The sequence below is a fragment of the Hypomesus transpacificus genome, chromosome 10 (assembly GCF_021917145.1).
Source record: "Hypomesus transpacificus isolate Combined female chromosome 10, fHypTra1, whole genome shotgun sequence".
NCBI classification, from domain to species: domain Eukaryota; kingdom Metazoa; phylum Chordata; class Actinopteri; order Osmeriformes; family Osmeridae; genus Hypomesus; species Hypomesus transpacificus.
Genome location: NC_061069.1, coordinates 10,443,969 through 10,462,846, shown reverse-complemented (window position 1 = coordinate 10,462,846; position 18,878 = coordinate 10,443,969). Strand labels below are relative to the sequence as shown.

The 18,878-nt window shown below is 51.6% G+C and overlaps 2 protein-coding genes across 2 annotated transcripts in view; both read left to right on the top strand.

The window, feature by feature from the left end:
* Positions 1-18,878, top strand: part of LOC124472351 (disks large homolog 1-like) — a 59,546-nt gene that overhangs the window by 30,984 nt on the left and 9,684 nt on the right. The window contains exons 6-15 of the mRNA XM_047027138.1: positions 6,989-7,150; positions 8,010-8,063; positions 11,505-11,555; positions 12,230-12,354; positions 12,523-12,692; positions 13,720-13,856; positions 14,749-14,893; positions 15,714-15,837; positions 17,479-17,635; positions 17,842-18,171. Of these exons, the coding sequence (XP_046883094.1) occupies positions 6,989-7,150; positions 8,010-8,063; positions 11,505-11,555; positions 12,230-12,354; positions 12,523-12,692; positions 13,720-13,856; positions 14,749-14,893; positions 15,714-15,837; positions 17,479-17,635; positions 17,842-18,171 (1,455 nt within the window). The remainder of the gene's footprint in view (positions 1-6,988; positions 7,151-8,009; positions 8,064-11,504; positions 11,556-12,229; positions 12,355-12,522; positions 12,693-13,719; positions 13,857-14,748; positions 14,894-15,713; positions 15,838-17,478; positions 17,636-17,841; positions 18,172-18,878) is intronic.
* Positions 2,525-6,972, top strand: LOC124472110 (putative cyclin-dependent serine/threonine-protein kinase DDB_G0272797/DDB_G0274007). The gene is made up of 2 exons (XM_047026730.1): positions 2,525-3,830; positions 6,375-6,972. The coding sequence occupies exons 1-2, from the start codon at positions 2,790-2,792 to the stop codon at positions 6,441-6,443; spliced, it is 1,110 nt and encodes a 369-aa protein (XP_046882686.1). The 5' UTR covers positions 2,525-2,789; the 3' UTR covers positions 6,444-6,972.

The window sequence follows — 18,878 nt, the reverse complement described above, 5'->3', positions numbered from 1 at the left end:
ACACCACCAGCTGTGTGCTTGTTCAGATGGGCCTCTGCCACCCCCTAGTGTTTAGAACCGGTATTACACGCTGGACACCTCTGTGAAGGCCTCTCCCACCCTCAACTCTGGGAGGCGTGCTGGGAAATTCAGATACTGCTCACTCTGTTTTCCAGAGATGGTGAATAGGAAGCCCAAATACAAAAGTTGGGGTTTGTTTGAGTTAACTGAAATCCTCAGAAGTAATTGCAATGAGGATTGCAGTTCGCCTTCGCTGTTAGTCCCCATCTGTTGCAGAAGATCTGTCCCTGTTCTTATCGGGAGTAAAGCATCGGACGTACGATCAGTGGCTCATGTTTAATTCAACAGATCCCAAACCAAAAGTCCTGTGTTGACATGCTGCTATTTAGAAGATCAGACGTTTACTCTGACGAGACTGTTCCCCAGGAGTCTTTGGTTTGCTGTTAATGACTTCAGAGGTAGGGGGCGATGTTGAGCCTAAGACACGGTTCAGTGGTATATGGAACAGCAGAGTGAACCTACCAGCGTGATGTAAGAAACGGTGCAGGAGTACACCGGTGTGCCTCTAAAACTGCTAGCTGCTACACACTTAATGCTAAGGGTCACCAACATGGATGCGTTTGACATGCTGGGTATTCATCAACATGGGTGGGCATGGCTGTATGTGTGACCACCATGATCTGAGTTTCTTACATGGAGATGTAGTGAGCTGGAATATACTGTACAAACCCACCCCGTAATCATTCACCTGGCTAGTCAGTAACTCAGGGGTTATTAGTAGCTTGAATGTATTTGCCTTGTGTTCTAATGACTAACCTTCCAAAAAGGACCTGTTGTACAGGAAAGGATTTGTGTTGCCTTAAAGAGCATTTGGATCGCTCGCTCTAAATCTCACTCTCAACCCCCGACCCCCCCCTCTTCTCTCTGTCAGTGTGTATGTCCATTTATCTATCTTCCCCTCCCTATCCTCCCTCCCTATCATCCCCCCTCCATTTAATGTCATCCCTCCTCTTCTCTCCAGCCAGGGCTTTGTGAGAGGGTGGCTGTTAGCTTTGAGATGCTAACTCCCCCCTACCCCCCTCATTCTCCCTGCTCACTCTGGCCTCTCATGCAGTACACACACAGAGCAATAGACACACACACACACACAGCAATGGTTCTCTCTCTGCCACACACACACACACACTAACTACATGCTGCTGAAATAGCCCCCAGTGCTAGCACTTTACATAGGGGTCTTACTATAGTACTTTTCTCCCCGAGCACCCCCCCCCCCCCTCTCTCTCTCTCTCTCTTACAAAGGAATAAGTCAACAGTGAACTCGTCTCTGGTCCGAGGCGAGCCATGACACCCATCAGTGCCCGTCTCTACCGGAGGAGTGAGTTAACCTGTTTTCAGCTTCAGACGGCTGGATGCGCACACATGAAGCACACGAAATACGGACCGGTCTGTCCGTCCGTCTGTCTACCTATGCTCTTTCTATAGCGAGGCCTTAGGAGATGTCCCTGGCTTTGGCTTTAAGTGCCGTCTCTCAGAGGCATCTGACTTTTACCTCAAATATCAGATGTAGCCTGGTGAACACAGGCCACTGGATGGCTCTAATGAGTGTGCTAGACCACTCTATATACCATAGGCTAGCTATGTCTTCCAGCTAAGTGTGTCCGTGGCATTTTATCTATAGTTTTAATTTAGGCGCTCGAAAAATCCTGTCCTTTATGGTTTGTTCCTGGCCTATAGAACTGGAAAACTCTGCAGAGCTCCCCTAAACCATGACATGCTGTTTTTGCGGTTCTCCTCCACGCGCGTTGAGGCGCGTTGGCGGGCATGTGTAATGTATCGCGTTCAGCGTGGTGCGTGTTGCGCCTGTGGGCGAGGGGCAGCCCCCGCTGGCTAGCAGCATCTTTCATGTCCAGAGAGCATGTTTGTAACCACAGCCTGGATCAGGATTAACTCACTGACACCACCACTCCCCCCTCCACGATCCCCTTACTACAATGGTGATCACCAGGACAAGTAGGCCAGCACATACACGCCCAGGCACTCCCACACGTATGCAGAAGTGTGGCCATGCACAAACACACACACACACATGCACACAAAAGCTCACACACACACTCACTCACACACACTAACACTATGTCAGTGCATTCATTCCAGTTGACCTGGCCTCACTTTAGCCTTTTGCTCTCTAATGCTCTGAGAAGTAAAAACAAAAGCTTGTGGAAGTAAGTGGAACCGGTAGCAATGGACCAATCCCAGCCCTCCTTCCCTCCCTCCCTATGTCAGGCTCCACAGACGAGCGCTGAGCCCCATATCACTGTCTGTGCTCCGCATTGATTATTCATGCCTGGGTGCTGTCATGTGCAGTGCCCACCGGAGCTCATTAATTGGCGAGCGAGGGGGAACGAGAGGCAGAGAGACGCAGCGAGAGAGACGGAGAGGCAGAGACGCTGAGAGAGGGAAGCGGTGCAGAAGAGAGATAGTGTGGCAGAGAGAGAGAGTGTGGCAGAGAGAGAGAGAGAGAGTGTGGCAGAGAGAGAGAGAGAGAGAGAGAGAGTGAAGAGAACGCTCAAAGACCGGCTCTGTCCTCTCTCCGTGGAACGCCGCTAGACCAGCCGCCAAAGAAAGGAGAGAAGGAAGATCGAATCCATTCTTCTTCTGGACCACTCATACTTTTCATCTCCCCCTCGTCCTCCACCCTGATTTGCTTCTTTTTTTCCCCTTCTGGACCTCCAACTTTAGCCTCCATCTCTTGCTCCATCCAGCCTCGCTTGTCTCCATCTCCAACCATGACCACCTATTTCCACAACCACGAGTTCTGTTGCGGGCCCCCGCAGGGCTGTGGATCCGGCAAGGGCAAGGCGAAGCCTGGCCAGGCCAAGGCACAGCCCCAGCCCCAGGCCCACGTTCACCAGAGACTCCTTCAGAACCAGGACCAACTGGTCCAGATTCACAGGCAGCAGCAGCAGATCCAGCTACAGCAACATCAGATACTACAGCAGCAACTGCACTCTCCGAATCATCAACTACAACTGCATTCTCCAAACCATCAACTACATTCTCCGAATCATCAACTACAGCTTCACTCTCCAAACCATCAACTACAGCTTCACTCTCCAAACCATCAAGGACATCTTCACTCTCCGAACCATCAACTACAACAACATTCTCCAAACCATCAACTACACTCTCCGAATCATCAACTACAACTTCACTCTCCAAACCTTCAACAACAGCTTCACTCTCCAAACCATCAAGGACATCTTCACTCTCCGAACCATCAACTACAACAACATTCTCCAAACCATCAACTACACTCTCCAAATCATCAACTACAACTACACTCACCGAACCAACAGCAAACCTTGCTGCAAGTATCTCCGTCCCACCTACAGACTCCGAACCACCCACAGCAGCTCCACTCGCCCATCCAGCAGCCTCCGTCACCCAACCACCATCACCAACAGCTCCAGCAGCACCAGCACCTGCTCCAACAGCAGTCAGCAGTTCTACACTACCACCACCAGCAGCAGCAGCAGCACCACTACCACCATCACCATCCTCACAGCCAGATGCAGCACACCCCTCCCCTGAGCCTCCACCCGCTGGCCTCGCCACAGCTCCCCCTGCAGGCTCCCAGGGCCAACTACAGCTCCTGCACTCTGCCGGCGTCCATGTCCAAGTCCCGGAGCCGGGGGAAGTTCACCAACCTGAGGGACAGCGTGAAGAAGAGCCCCACCAAGAGCAAGGTCAAGGCCAAGGTCGGGGGCAGGTGGGCGGCCCAGAACGCCTGGACCACCCACTCCCTGGAGAAGCCTCCACAGATGCAGGTAGGTGTGGAGAGAGGGGGGGGGGGGGCGGGTCGCTGCGTGGGTGTGTTTGGAGGGCGTGAGGAGAGGACTCTCTCTCCAAGCCTCCGAAGGGGTCTATGCGTTTTGAGGGATCTAGCAGGATGGAGAATAACTGACGTTCTTTGTGTGAAGAAACCAACATGGAGGAGGCTCCCATAGGAAGTGTCTCTGCTGCGCTGCCGGAATGGAAACCCTGGGAGAATGCAGGGCTCCTGCGATGAAATCCTGGAATAATGTTATTGAGTGTTTGTTTTTTTAATTCAGGGTGCTAATAATATTAACTAATATCAACAATGAGGGCTGGAAAGCGTTACATCTGCAGCTGACAAAAGGAAAACATAGCCCTGTGTGTGTGTGTGTGTTGTAAGCGTGGAGTTAAAAGAAATGCTGGACAGAGCGAGTACACAGTGTTGCCATGGTCACTCTTATTAGATCAACATCATGCTCTATCTTATTAGAATGAATATGAGGTGAAAGAGACAGAGTGAGAGAGAGAGAGCTAGAGAAAGAGAGTAAGAGACAGAGAGAGAGATTGAAACGAGTTGCCATACTGTAGTAGAAGACAGATCAAGGATCAGTTTGTACTGAACATATGAGTGATCAGTGTGTATTTGTAGTTGACAGTGGAGATTTGAACTGTTTCACATTACTTTCAGTCATTGTGGTCTAACATAGTCTCACTATGGTTGGCTTCTGGTCCAGTCTAGCTAGACTGGTTTAGTACAGTGTTCCAATCAATCAGTCAATACCGCAGTGTATATGTGTGTGCCAGTCAGTCAATACTACAGTGTGTCTATGCGTGTGAGGGCTGGTGTGTGTTGTGCATGCATGTCACCATGTGAGCTAGCCCAGCGCTATGTTCCACTTCAGTCAGGTCCTGTTGGAGTTGAGTTTGGTCTGTGAGACGGGGGCGGGGGGGGGGGTCGCCCCTCCGTCCTGATCCGGGCCACGCCTCACCTCCGTCAGGCTCGGCCGGCACGGTGTCGCGCCGACAGGCTGCTGTGGAACCAGCCGCTTACATAAAGCACCGCTCGTCACGGACGTCAGCTATGGATCGACCAGCCACATCAGTCTACGGGGGTGTGTGTCTGTGGGGGGGGGGGGGGGGGGGGGGGGGGGGGGGGTTTGTTGACTGCCTGGTGTACTGTAGGCTTTTTTGTTGCGATTTGATTGGTTGGATAGCAGTTTGGCTTCCTAGCTTCCCAGCTGGTAGAATGGATAGCTGTTGGTTAGTAGGCTGGCTGGCTGGCGGTATGTCTGGCTTATAGGGCTGCAGGCAAAATATATATATAAAATCTGCTGCACACACTAATATAACATGCATGTTGTAAACAACTTCTTTAGAAACACAGTTCCTTCACCCTCAATCACACACACACTCACCCACGGTGGGAGATCAGGGATCTTTAGTCTAGCAGTGCTGCCTCTGCAGGAAGGACACACTCACACACACACACACACACACTCTCACACGCTCACACACACACTCTCACACACACTCTCACACACACACACACACACTCTCACACACACTCTCACACACACACACACACACACACACTCGCATACACACACACACATACGCACACACACACACACACACTCTCACACACACACATACACACACACTCTCACACACACACACACTCTCACACACACACACTCTCACACACGCTCACACACGCTCACACACACTCTCACACACGCACACACACACTCTCACATACACACACACACTCTCACACACACACACACACTCTCACACACGCTCACACACACTCTCTCACACACACACACACACACTCTCACACACACACACTCTCACACACACACACACACACTCTCACACACACACACAGTTGTATTCACACCTCAAAACTGTTTGAAATTGAACGCTGCCGTGTGACCATAGTCACTGATGAGGATCGTTGGCAGATGATAAAATACTCTCACCATGTGTTTGTGTGTGTGTGTGTGTGTGTATACAGTGTGTCCTTCTGGCCATGCTTTGTCAGGTCCAATACAACCCCCCCCACACACACACACACATAAACACACACATACAAGCTCATCCCAGTTATATAACACACAAACTGGCCCTGCTTGCTGTATGGCTACTTCTGTCAATGGAGCTAGCGGATGTAATAGGATTACAGCCAGCTCCACTGGGGGGGGGGGGGGGGGGGGACTGTCAATGGGTGACATGGCCGGATGCAGCCTGCTTTGACTGGGGGGGGGGGGGGGGGGGGGACTGTCAATGGGTGACATGGCCAGATGCAGCCTGCTTTGACTGGGGGGGGGGGGGGGGGGCAGTGAACATTTGTAGATCATGATTACGGAAAGGCATCGTATGATTTTTTTGATTCGATACCATTTTTGAGACTGCTTAACGATCCGAGTGTTGGGTGAGCTGACAGTGGAGGGGGGGGGGGGGGGGAGGCGGTCTTAGCTTGTGTTGGGCCCCTTCACTGTGGGCCTAGGTGAACCGTTGCTAACCCTCCACACTGTTTTTCACTCTCTCAGATCCACGAGAACTTTCACGGAGTCTGCCTCCTCTTTGTGACCCTGCATTTAATCAAACTGGCCTTGTGATTGGTCAATTGAACGGCTTGTCGCGTCGCGTCTTTAAGAGTCCTGTTTACCTCTAGTGTTCCTCCAAGCCGGGCGTGGGTAAGAGGATTTGCATGTTTGCTGTCCAGAGTGCTGTGTGCCAGAATAAAGCCTGTCAGGGTTGAGGGGCTACGCGCTAATCCTGCCGACTCTTATCAATGGAGAAGCTGAGAGGGCTGTGCATGTTCCTGCCTGCACACCCTCCCTCTCATCCTCACAGCCGTAACGTACACACACAGACACACACACAACAGCTGCAACTGTCAGCCAGTCCTGTCACATCAACAACATCCATTCAGAACATTCAGATCTGACACCGCATTCTGTCTCTCTCTCTCTCTTTCTCTCTCTCTTTCTAAATCCTCCCCCCACTTTCATTCACGCTGCTCCTCCCCCTCTCCACCCAACATCCCAACATCTGTTTGGATGTTGCTGTTATTGCGTCAATGTTGCGTGCTTCCCTGGCGCCTGCCACCCTTCCTATTAGCGTTCCGATCTAACCTTTGACCCCCCATGGTTGTGTTTAGCAGGCAGATGTGGCTCCTCCCCCAGCTGTCTTAATCCCTGTGATCCCTACCGAGGCCCCGCCCCCCACTGCACCCTCACCGCAGGCCTCAACCCCACCAGAGGAAGCCACGCCCACCACTCCCATCGCCATCTCCCCGCCCTCCTCTCCATCTGCGTCACAGGTCCTCTCCCCCGCCCCTCTCCTCCCTGTCCTCACTGCCTCTTTGGCAGCGCTGTAAGCTTGCCCCTCTGGTCACTGCTCTTCGGACTGCTGTTGGTGCCGGTGCTGGAATCAGAGGGATTACTGGACGTGGCCGGGGCTAGGGGAGGTTTCAGCTGGACTCTCTCTGCGGAGCGCGCTCCATCTCTCTCTTTCTCTCTCTCTCACTCTCTGCTCCGCTTCTGCTGGTGCTTCTCCGTCCTGAGGGAATCCTGGGAGGCCTGGGGGGGTTCTGGAGCTGCCGGCGCCAGGCTGCTGGAGGGTGGACGGTCTGAGGGGTGTGACTGTGCCTCGACACGGGTGTGGATGCTGAGGATGCGTGGGGCACAGATGGACCTCTGGGCTCCAGCCCTACCTTAGTGGACAGGAGTGGACAGCCCAGGACAGGGCCAGGCAGGATAGGACGAGGCAGGATAGAACTGGACAAGACTGGACAGGAGGAGACGGGACTAAATAGGACTGGACAAAGGGGGACAGGGTGGGACAGAAAGGACAAACTGGGCAGGACTACCCAGTACAAAACCAGGTAGGACAGGACAAAACAGGAGAGGACTGGACTACACAGGACTGGACTAGATAGGACAGGATGTCATGCGGTGGAGGGTAGTTCCCTGCTCTTCCCAGTTGATCTCCGGCCCATACAACACTCACAATGTTGTACCAAAACATGCGAAGAGTAAGTTTCTCTGCTTGCTTTACCCGGTTGGTTCGTCGGTTTCAGTGTTTGTCGGTGGCAGGTTGAATCCTATACCCTTGGAAAATGCTCGCAAACAAAACCGACGTGAGCCCACCTAACTTCCTGTGTGTTTTCCCTCTCCCAGGCAAACCCCCCCCCTGTGATGATCCACACGGACAGCCTGGACACCCCCCCATACGTGAGTCTGATTTTTCTCTGGTTCTGGCTGAGCACCCTCTAACAGTGATGACATGTATTCATTTATCCAAACTTTCCATAACTGGGCAGTTGACTATATGTGGTGTGCCGAAAAAGTGATCCCACCAAGTAGCGAACCTGCCTTACTGGCGCACGATCTCTCTGTTGGCAGGGCAGGAAGTCACCTGATTTGCTCTACTTGGTTCTCACTGTGAAAACTCATCATTAAATTTACATTTAGTCATTTAGCAGGCACTCTTATCCAGAGCAATTTACAGTAAGTACAGGGACATTCCCCCGGGGCAAGAAGGGTGAAGTACCTTGTACACAAAGTCATTTGGCATGGCCGGGAATTGAACCGGCAACCTTCTGATTAATAAGACGATTCTATGACCGCTCAACCATCTGACTCCCTCTCATTATCATTTCTAATCCCCCACCTCCAACAGTGGAACGCAAATCTACCGGGACATGATCCTATCGTACTGTGTACTGTACAATTAACTAAGTGGTGATTGTTAGGTAACTTTCTGATGTGTGACGTGATGCTACTCATATTCCTGTTCAATACCATGTCATTTATTATTTGTTGGTCAACAAAGGGAATAAAGAATATTGGTTTTGTTCGGAAGAATAGTCGTTGGCTTTTCGTGAGGAAGCCACAAAGGAGAGATAATCTATTAATCCATGTCAGCGACCGGAGTTGAGCATTCTTTGCCTCAACAGTTGGCATCAGCGTTCGACTGGTCAAGGCCGATAACGCAGACAGCTTTCTTAGTCCTGTTGTCGACCTTTTAATCAATGTTTGGATATGAAGAATAGAACTCACAGATGAGGTTGTCGCATAGTGGAGTTAGCATTGTTAGCATTGTTAGCATAGCATCGACAGCCAGATGCCTGTGAGCCAGGCTGGGCATTATACATAATCTAATCTGGGCAGTAAAATGCCTTGGGTTGAGTTTGAGATTATAGTTATTGAGATTACGTGGCATGTGGCATGTGGGGGGGCTGGTGTCTGTGCCTGTTATACCCTGGGGGAATAAGGGTAGCGTGTACTGCCATGGTACAGGAAGACCCAGTAGGCAACAAAACACTAGCCTTTCAAAGTGTCACGAATAGTACACATTTCTACAGTACATTTGTCTTACGGTAAGAGAATGTCATGTCCTTAAAGATGCTAGCTATGACTGGAGTAGTGAGCAAGGAGAGGTTAGCTGGGAGGCTAAAGGGGGTGGGGGGAGGGGGGACAGAGAAAAGAGTTGCCATCTGCCATCAGAGGTATTCCTCTGAAATATCTGTCTCAGACACATCACCTGCCTGTAGTGTCTACAGTCTGTCTGTCACTGTGTCTTTTGGTCTGTCACTCTCAACGTCTGTCTGTCTATATGTCTGTCTGCTCCTCCACCCGTGCCTCGTGGGTGCCAGCAAGCCTAGCAAGGGATAGGTGTGTGTGTGTGGAGGGGGGGGGGTCGGGGGGTGTGTGGTGTCGGGCAGTGTTGTTTATATCGTTATCTCTGCAGTAGTCAGGTTAGTGGCAGGCTGCAGCTTTCTCTGCCTCCACCCATCTGGAGAAGCTCCGCTTTCTTCTCCACTCCTCTCCTCTTTCCCTCACTCCTCCCTCCTTCACTCCTGCCTCCTTCACTCCTGCCTCCTTCCTTCCTCTCTCTCTCCCTCACTCCTGTCTCCATCCTTCCTCTCTTCTTCCCTCCTCTCTCCTTCACTCCTGCCTCCCTCACTTCCCTCTCCTTTAGTTCTCTCTCCTCCAACCTATAGCATACATACACAACTGTATCTATTACAGTGTTAGTATTCTAAAGTATAGCATACATACGGAATGATGTCAGTGCGGTGTCCGTATGCTACAAATAGCTTTCATACATAACTGTGCCAGTGCAGAGTGTCACTATGATACAGTGTGCCAGTGCTGGAGCCAGATGTGTTGTTGCAGAGCCAGTTTGTATTTAAAGTCCTATCAGAGAGCTTAAACCCTAGTTATAGGCTCCCTCTCATCTCTCCATCCTCCCCTCCATCCATCCATCCCTCCGTTCAACCAGAGCACATAGCCTTGTGTAACTCATGCTGGTCTCGTAACCCGAGATTATCTGTTTTGTGTGTTTACTGCTTCAACTTTTATTTGGGATTTCTAAAGCTCTGTGTCTGTTTGTGAGTGTGTGTGTGTGTGTGTGTGTGTGCACGCAGAGAGAGATGAAGCACAGGAGTGTGTTTACAGGTGTGTGTGTACTACTGTTGTAAGAGTAGTTTCATGTTCATCCCATATGTATCGATCTAACTATACTAAATTGAGGGCGGTTTTAAGAGCTAAACATTCCTTACTTACGGAGCATTTATTTCATGTGTACAGTCAAATCAAAGGTTTCGTATTCAAACAATATTCCACAACTTGGATGGCTCAGGATAAAGTAAATAACAGTTTTTACTGGACGACAGCAGCATATCCCCCGGGGCCCTCGTGATGCGTGAGCGTAAACTGTCCTCATAGCCTCCAGGCATGATGTCATTAATTAAGCCGTGATGGGATTACGCTGACGTGTGATTTCATCGTTTCATCCCCGTGTTTATCCGTCTGACTCAGACGTGTCACATCAGGATACAGTCGGCGGGAGGACAGGGTGTCGTGGGAGGTGGTACGAGGACACGCACTCTCGCCATGAGAAGCGTCTGAGCCGGACCCACTGAGCGGGGCCCGGCATTGAACCGATGTCACGACACCTGCTCTGATACGCGCACCCATCGCTGACGTTCAATATCTGCTGATATTTCGCTTTTAGATAGAATAGATGGGTAGGGTGTGATTCAGCGATGAGGTTTTATATCTGTCGGACGATAAATCAGTTGGGTTTTTCTTTGATTCAGAGTTGATCGTCAGGGTGTAGGTGTTTCCATGGGGACTGGGGAGAGAGCAGACACAGAGTCTCTAGTTACCTCAGCGTTTATAGTAGTTTATTTGTTTTGGGGTTTTTTTTTTTGCGGTGGGCCAATGTTTTATCAGGGCCTGTGATTGAGCAGAGAAGTGGTTTGAAAGCATTGGTGGGGTGTTTAGTCTGACTGGGACAGTGAGGGGTAGTGAGGGAGTGTGTTCTGGTGGGTTGAACAGGCCGGCTGTCATCCGCTCTGTCCAAACAGGGCTATCAGCTGTAATCCCACTGAGATGATCCCTCGCGGCGCCCAGAGGAACACAGAATTAGGCTCAGAAAACTCTGCTGCTCTGTGCTGTTCAGCCATGTCCTCCTCTGCCACGCCCCCTCCTCTGCCCACCCAGCCCTAACCCAGCCCCTTGGTCTTTAAGAGGAAAAGTGAAAAGAGAATGTTAGGAACCTACTTGTGTGGAAGGGTGAATGTAACGACTGTCTAACATGTTTTGTTGTTGGTGCACAGTATGAATCAATTATAGTTTTTGTCTCTCTCGCTCTCTCTCTCTCAGGTAAACGGAACAGAAGCAGATTATGAATATGAGGAGATAACGTTGGAACGGGTGAGTAAATGACACACAGTATAATTCCCACACACAGTATCATTCACACAGACATCAGTTCCTGTCAAAAAGAGACATAAGATAGTAGAGTTTTTGTATGACTTCAGTACGAGGGATGGCAAAGAGCAGGCACTGTTCCTGCCTCTCTGCCTCCCTCCCTGCCTCCATCCCTGCCTCCCTCCCTGCCTCTCTCCTCACCCCAGGGCCCTCCTCTCCTTTCTCCAGTGACCTGGTTCAGTTAGCTGCTCTGTCTGCATCACTAGGTCTGCAGTAAGACACAATGAGACAGAGCCCAAGATACACACACACACACTGTTCCCAAGATACACACACACACACTGTTCCCAAGATACACACACACACACTGTTCCCAAGCATACACACACACACACATTTCACACACATACACACACACACATTTCACACACATACCGCCTCAAACCACACATACGACACACAGACTAGACCGAACACTATAGCACTTCTCTTCATGGCACATGCAACCTCCCCCCTACCCACGCACTTCGACCATTACACATGAAGAAGAAGGTTCTGGACTAACTAGAGACTTTCTCCTCACAAACTCAACACCAGTCTCTGTGTTATATTATAAACAGTACATTGATTTTAATAATACGTGTGTGTTTCCTCTGTGTGTGTGTTTGTGTGTGTAGGGTAACTCAGGCCTAGGCTTTAGTATAGCAGGAGGAACAGACAACCCACACATTGGAGAAGACCCAAGCATCTTCATCACCAAGATCATCTCTGGGGGAGCCGCGGCCCTGGACGGCAGGCTGAGGTACACACACACCCACACACACACCCACACCCACACACACACACACACACACCCCAGTGTTTGGTCACCAACCAATCAGACTCTGACTACATGCCCTGGCCTCGGTGTATCGTGCCTGTGTGACCCCTGTGTGACCCCTGTGTGACCCCTGTGTGACCCCATGTGCAGAGTGAACGACTGTATCTTGCGCGTGAACGATGTGGACGTGCGCGAGGTGACCCACAGCCGGGCGGTGGAAGCCCTGAAGGAGGCCGGCTGCATCGTCAGGCTCTACGTCCGCCGGAGGAAAGCCCTCAGCGAGAAGCTCCTGGACATCAAGCTGGTGAAGGGACCTAAAGGTCAGAGTCACCACTATGGGGCTGGGTCACTGGGCCAATACCCCCTCCTCAACTGAGTCAACACTATGGGGCTGGGTCACTGGGCCAATACCCCCTCCTAAACTGAGTCAACACTATGGGGCTGGGTCACTAGGCCAATACCCCCTCCTCAACTGAGTCAACACTATGGGGCTGGGTCACTGGGCCAATACCCCCTCCTCAACTGAGTCAACACTATGGGGCTGGGTCACTGGGCCAATACCCCTCCTCAACTGAGTCACCACTATGGGGCTGGGTCACTAGGCCAATACCCCCTCCTCAACTGAGTCAACACTATGGGGCTGGGTCACTAGGCCAATACCCCCTCCTCAACTGAGTCAACACTATGGGGCTGGGTCACTGGGCCAATACCCCCTCCTCAACTGAGTCAACACTATGGGGCTGGGTCACTAGGCCAATACCCCCTCCTCAACTGAGTCATTATGAGGCTGGGTCACTAGGCCAATACCCCCTCCTCAACTGAGTCAACACTATGAGGCTGGGTCACTAGGCCAATACCCCCTCCTCAACTGAGTCACTATGAGGCTGGGTCACTAGGCCAATACCCCCTCCTCAACTGAGTCACTATGAGGCTGGGTCACTAGGCCAATACCCCCTCCTCAACTGAGTCAACACTATGGGGCTGGGTCACTGGGCCAATACCCAGGGGCGCCGCCAGGAATTTTGGGCCCCATAAAAAATGTAAAAGTTTATCAATTCCGTTCGTTTTTCCATTTTTTGAGGCCCCTGTCAGTCAGGCGCCCTTAGAATCGTCATAACTTTTCCCCCCTATACGGCGCCCCTGCCAATACCCCCTCCTCATTAGAGTCACCATGGGACTGGGTCACTGGGCCAATACCCCTTCCTCAATCAGGCCGAATGTTTGACTTTTTCTGCTGACTTTGTCAAATCTGCAGCGACGGCTTTAAGAAGTTTTTGCTGAAATAACCGGTCGTTGTTTCTCCCCCTCTCCCTCTCCCCCTGTCTCTCTCCCCCCTCCATGTCCCAGGGCTAGGGTTCAGCATCGCTGGAGGAGTAGGGAATCAACATGTCCCAGGAGACAACAGTATCTACGTCACCAAGGTCATCGAGGGCGGGGCGGCACACAAGGACGGGAAGCTGCAGATCGGAGACAAGCTCCTGGCCGTAAGATGCTAGCTCCTCCCCCTTATGCATATAGCCCCTCCCCCTTGTGCATATAGCTCCTATGCATTATGCATATAGCTCCTCCCCTTTATGCATATAGCTCCTCCCCCTTATGCATATAGCCCCTCACCCTTGTGCATATAGCCCCTCCCCCTTGTGCATATAGCACTGCCCCACACTCACAATCGGGTCTATCTGTAGGAATCCCCCGTTGGGTTTTTTATGCAAGCCAGGCAAGATCAATCAAGCACAGATTGCTGTTTGAAATGAATTCAAATTAAAATGTTGCCCAGTTCTTTATCAAAGAGTAGCATAGGCCAAGGCACAGTGTAATGTTATAACCTAAGACGAGGCCTACACACACACACACACACATACACACACACACAAACACATGCACACGACTCTATGTGCTGTGTAGCACTTCCCCTGATCATATCCTGGGTCATTAAGAGTCCAATGACAGAGCAATGCAGTAACAGACATTCATTCAGTCAGATGTCCTTGATCCAGACACTACTTAATTAGCCTGCCTCACAGGAGCAGAGGATGTCCCCGTCTCTGCTCCGACAGAGCGCTCTCAGGGCTCTCAAAGCTGCTGGGAGCACTGTTTGTCACACTGCTTCATTCATTGGTTGATTTGGTACCAGTGAACTGACAGTTCGCTTAAATGTAGCATTGCTTAGAAGGTCGGGTACCGCTTTCTGTCGTGGTCAAGAATGATAGAGTTTGTTGACGTTGGCACATGTTGTCGACTTAAGCAGTTGACCTTGTTGGATTAAGCGCTTGTGTTTGCTTGTGTGTGCACGTTGGTGTGCCTGTGTGTGTTCGTGTTTGTGTGCCTGTGTGTGTGCGTGTCTTTGTGTTTGTGTGCCTGTGTGTGTGTGTCCAGGTGAACTGTTCCTGCCTGGAGGAGGTGAGCCACGAGGAGGCGGTGGCAGCGCTGAAGAACACCCCAGACGTGGTGTACCTGAAGGTGGCCAAGCCCGCCAGCCGCTTCCTCAACGACAGCTACCCGCCCCCCGACCTCACCAACTGTGAGTGGGCACCACCGCACACGTGCACAAACACACGCACGCGGACAGGCTCCGAGGAAGTCCACCGGTTTCCGGGATAGACACAACCGTTTGTTTGCACGTGCGCACACACGTACAGACACGGACACGTTTAAGAGACCCAAGTCCCAAGCAACACAGAAGAACATGTGACGCTGATAAGATGCATGCACACACACACACACACATGCACACACACAAACACATGCACATACATTTCCCCCATATGCCCCCTGTTTGACTTATCTGGCCATGTGCAGGCCTGCCCCCGAGACCATCTGTCACATTGTCATTATTGTGAGTGTGACTGACCCTGCTGACTTGCTGGCTGGCTGACTTACTAGTGTCTTATTGCTTTATAGCGAGGGGCAGAGGGTGGAGTATTTCAGATGGATGTTATTGATCCATCTGAAATCATTCATCCAGAGCTACAGCTGGTGTTTGACCTCATCTCTGTGCGTTACAGCTCCTTGCTGGAAGACATAAACCATGTGCTTTATAGCAGGGACTGCCCAGTCCTCAGGTCTCTCTGTCTCTCTGTAGGTGAGGAGAGCTATTAGATTAGCGTTATCTGAGCCTAGCGCCTCCTCAGTTTAACAGCCTTAAGGATTAGCCACACGTGCTAACGACCTTCCCCGAACCCTTTAACAACCAGCGTGTCCACCATGTTCCTGAACAGTAGAAATGATTTGGTGAAATATGACTTTGCATGATCGTATGTGTTTGGTTTCTCCTGTGTTTCCTTGGTCAACGTCTCCCTGTGTTTGGGTCATGTGACCTTGTGTGTGTGTGTGTCCCACAGCTTACTCGCCCCAGCTGGATAACCATATCAGCCCTGCCTACCGAAGCCAGCCTCTGACCCCGCCCACTCCGGGACGCTACTCCCCCCTGCCCCGGAGCATGCTGGGAGACGATGAGGTCACAAGGTGAGCTGAGACTGTGGAGTATTCCAGCAGAAACACACACACACACCTCCCAAGGGCCTCTCTCCCTGTTCTCTCATTGAACTTGAGAGGGTTATGGCTTTCATCATGAGTGTGTGTGTGTGTGTTCTTGTGTGTGTGTGTTGCGCGTGGCATTAAGAGGCAGCGACACAGCGAGGCAGATGGTCGTGGCGTGGTGTGCTGACAGGCATCGGAGGCTGGAGCTCCCGGGTCACACACCACCCAGGCCAGAGGGCCCTTGCTGGCTTTAATCCACTTTAATGGAAGGATTTGCGTCCTATCCGAAAAGCGTCACAAACACACACACACACACGTCACAAGGCCGTTTCCAAAATATATGCTTTGCCGTCATGAGCCTAGGCTCCGCCCGGTCACGTCGTTTATTCAAATTTAATTGAAACGAGTATTCATATTATTTATTTATTTTATTTTATTTTGGTCAAATGGGCTAAGCCGGGGATCAAGGCTCTGGGTGAGCAGATCCTGAGGGGTGTCGTGACCAGGATTACGCCTCCCATGCTGTCGTCTGATCCTATCGAACGTTACCTGACCGCCGCCATGATATTAGCGCTCTGTGCAGAATGGGAGACGTCAGACGGGAGGGTTAGTGGGGCGGCGTCGTGATGAGTGGCTGACTGGACGAGGGGGGATGACGTGGGGCGGTGGGGACACCTAGTGGTCAGTGACGGGAAGCACCTTCGTCCAGAGGAGAAGCTTATTTGTACTGCTGTTAGAGCGAGTCGCTCTGCTGACAGAGCAAGTCGCTCTGGATAAGAGCGTCTGCTAAATGATTAAATGTACTGGAGGAGAACGGGAACGCAGTTCTTTCCTCGCCTCACCTCACCTCTCTTCCTCTCCTCCCCATTCCCCCTCTCCTCACCTCTCTTCCTCTCCTCCCCATTCCCCCTCTCCTCACCTCTCTCCCTCTCCTCCCCATTCCCCCTCTCCTCACCTCCCCTCCTCTCCCTCTCCTCCCCATTCCCCCTCTCCTCACCTCTCTCCCTCTCCTCCCCATTCCCCCTCTCCTCACCTCTCTCCCTCTCCTCCCCATTCCCCCTCTCCTCACCTCTCTCCCTCTCCTCCCCATTCCCCCTCTCCTCACCTCCCCTCCTCTCCCTCTCCTCCCCATTCCCCCTCTCCTCACCTCCCCTCCTCTCCCTCTCCTCCCCATTCCCCCTCTCCTCACCTCCCCTCCCTCTCATGGTATGTGCCTTCGAGGACATTACGTCTGGAGAGGGCGTGTAAAAGCACGACGCTAGCTCGGTGTTGTCAATGACATTATATCAGATAAGCTGCCGTCGTACCTGAACGTGCCTCCATTTGGCCTCTAGAGGGAGGGCTGGCTCCAGTTATAGGTCCGTAGAGGAGCGCGACTCCGCATGCTCCGTCTTCCGGAAACCAAAACTGCCCTTTTGTAAAACCGTTACTTCTCTCAGATGGCCTCTATTGTCAAATGTGTGTCAAAAACAGCTTACTGTATAAGAGTGTGTGCTTGCGCCGTGTACGTGTGCGATGCTGTGTGTGCCCGGAACTTTGCGTGAGGGTTTGAGGTGTGACTATATTGGCTTGTAACAGTCTGTAGTTTTGTGTGATGTTGTGTGTAACGGTGTGTGTGTGTTCCAGGGAGCCCAGGAAGGTGGTGCTCCACAGGGGGTCCACAGGGCTGGGCTTCAACATCGTGGGGGGGGAGGACGGAGAGGGCATCTTCATCTCCTTCATCCTGGCCGGAGGACCTGCTGACCTGTGTGGAGAACTCAGGAAGGGAGACCGCATCATCTCGGTACTGACACACACACGGGCTCACATGCGTACAGTTGTAACACACAGACCTGGGACACACACACACACACACAGACAACCAGACATTAATGATTGATAGCGATGCCTTGGTTTTATTGATCAGGTTATATTGACCAGAGCTAACTCATCGACCCCACCAGGCCTCCAGTCGTTTCTGCTCATTGATCCGTGTGTGTGTGTGTGTAGGTGAACGGTGTGGACCTTCGCTACGCCACCCATGAGCAGGCTGCAGCAGCTCTGAAGAACGCCGGACAGACGGTCACCATCACAGCCCAGTACAGACCTGAAGGTAAGCACCTCCACCCAATCACATCCCAGTACAGACCTGAGGGTAAACAGCCCTCCCAATCACAGCCCAGTACAGACCTGAAGGTAAGCACCTCCACCCAATCACAGCCCAGTACAGACCTGAGGGTAAGCACCTCCACCCAATCACAGCCCAGTACAGACCTGAGGGTAAACAGCCCTCCAAATCACTTCAGACCAGTACGGACCGCCTCTGCACCAACCACTGATGTACCTATGTGAAACCAGTACTGACCAGTTTTGAACAAGTTGGAACCAGTGTGGACTGATTGCTGATTGCGTTTTCGTGTCCAGAGTTTCCTGTGAGAGAGCATTTCATTCCCGCCCATCCTCGTCATAAAGGCTGCCCATAGACCTTGTTAGGAGTGTGCTGTACCCATGGAGACAGACAGAGAATAGACAAAAAGGAGACATAAACAGTGAGAGGTGAACCGACAGAGAGAGAGAGAGAGAGAGAGACACAGAGAGAGAGAGAGAGAGAGAGAGAGAGAGACAGTCCAGAACTTTCCATGCGAGTCGCCTCTGTCCTCCGGGTGCACCAGTGGGAGTGGTTGAGAAGGTCATCACCTCGGTAACCAGGTTACTGCTGCTGATTGGCTTACCTACTCTGATGTCATGGCAACAGGCCCCCTTTTCGCATGGGTAGTGAGAATAGTGCATCCTACCACCTCAGGGCCTCACAAATGTGTGTGCGTCCTGTTTGCTAAAAGCCAGGTGTTGTCTTAGGGGACTGAGAGAGAGGTCACAATAGAACAGATGTATTACGCTGAAAAGCCACTGTGTATTCTTGTTAAAACTGAAAGGTGTTCCTCGTACCACAAGTACAAATGTGTGTGTGCACGTGTAGATGCGTGTATCTGTGTGAGTGTGTTTGCGTAGGTGAATGTCGTGAGTCTCCTACAGCGATCCTGGATGTG

Excerpts from the sequence above, each read along its gene's own strand:
- LOC124472110 (XM_047026730.1), top strand. The coding sequence starts at position 2,790 with ATGACCACCTATTTCCACAACCACGAGTTCTGTTGCGGGCCCCCGCAG. Across the intron at positions 3,831-6,374 it reads AGAAGCCTCCACAGATGCAG|ATCCACGAGAACTTTCACGG; the intron begins GTAGGTGTGGAG and ends TCACTCTCTCAG.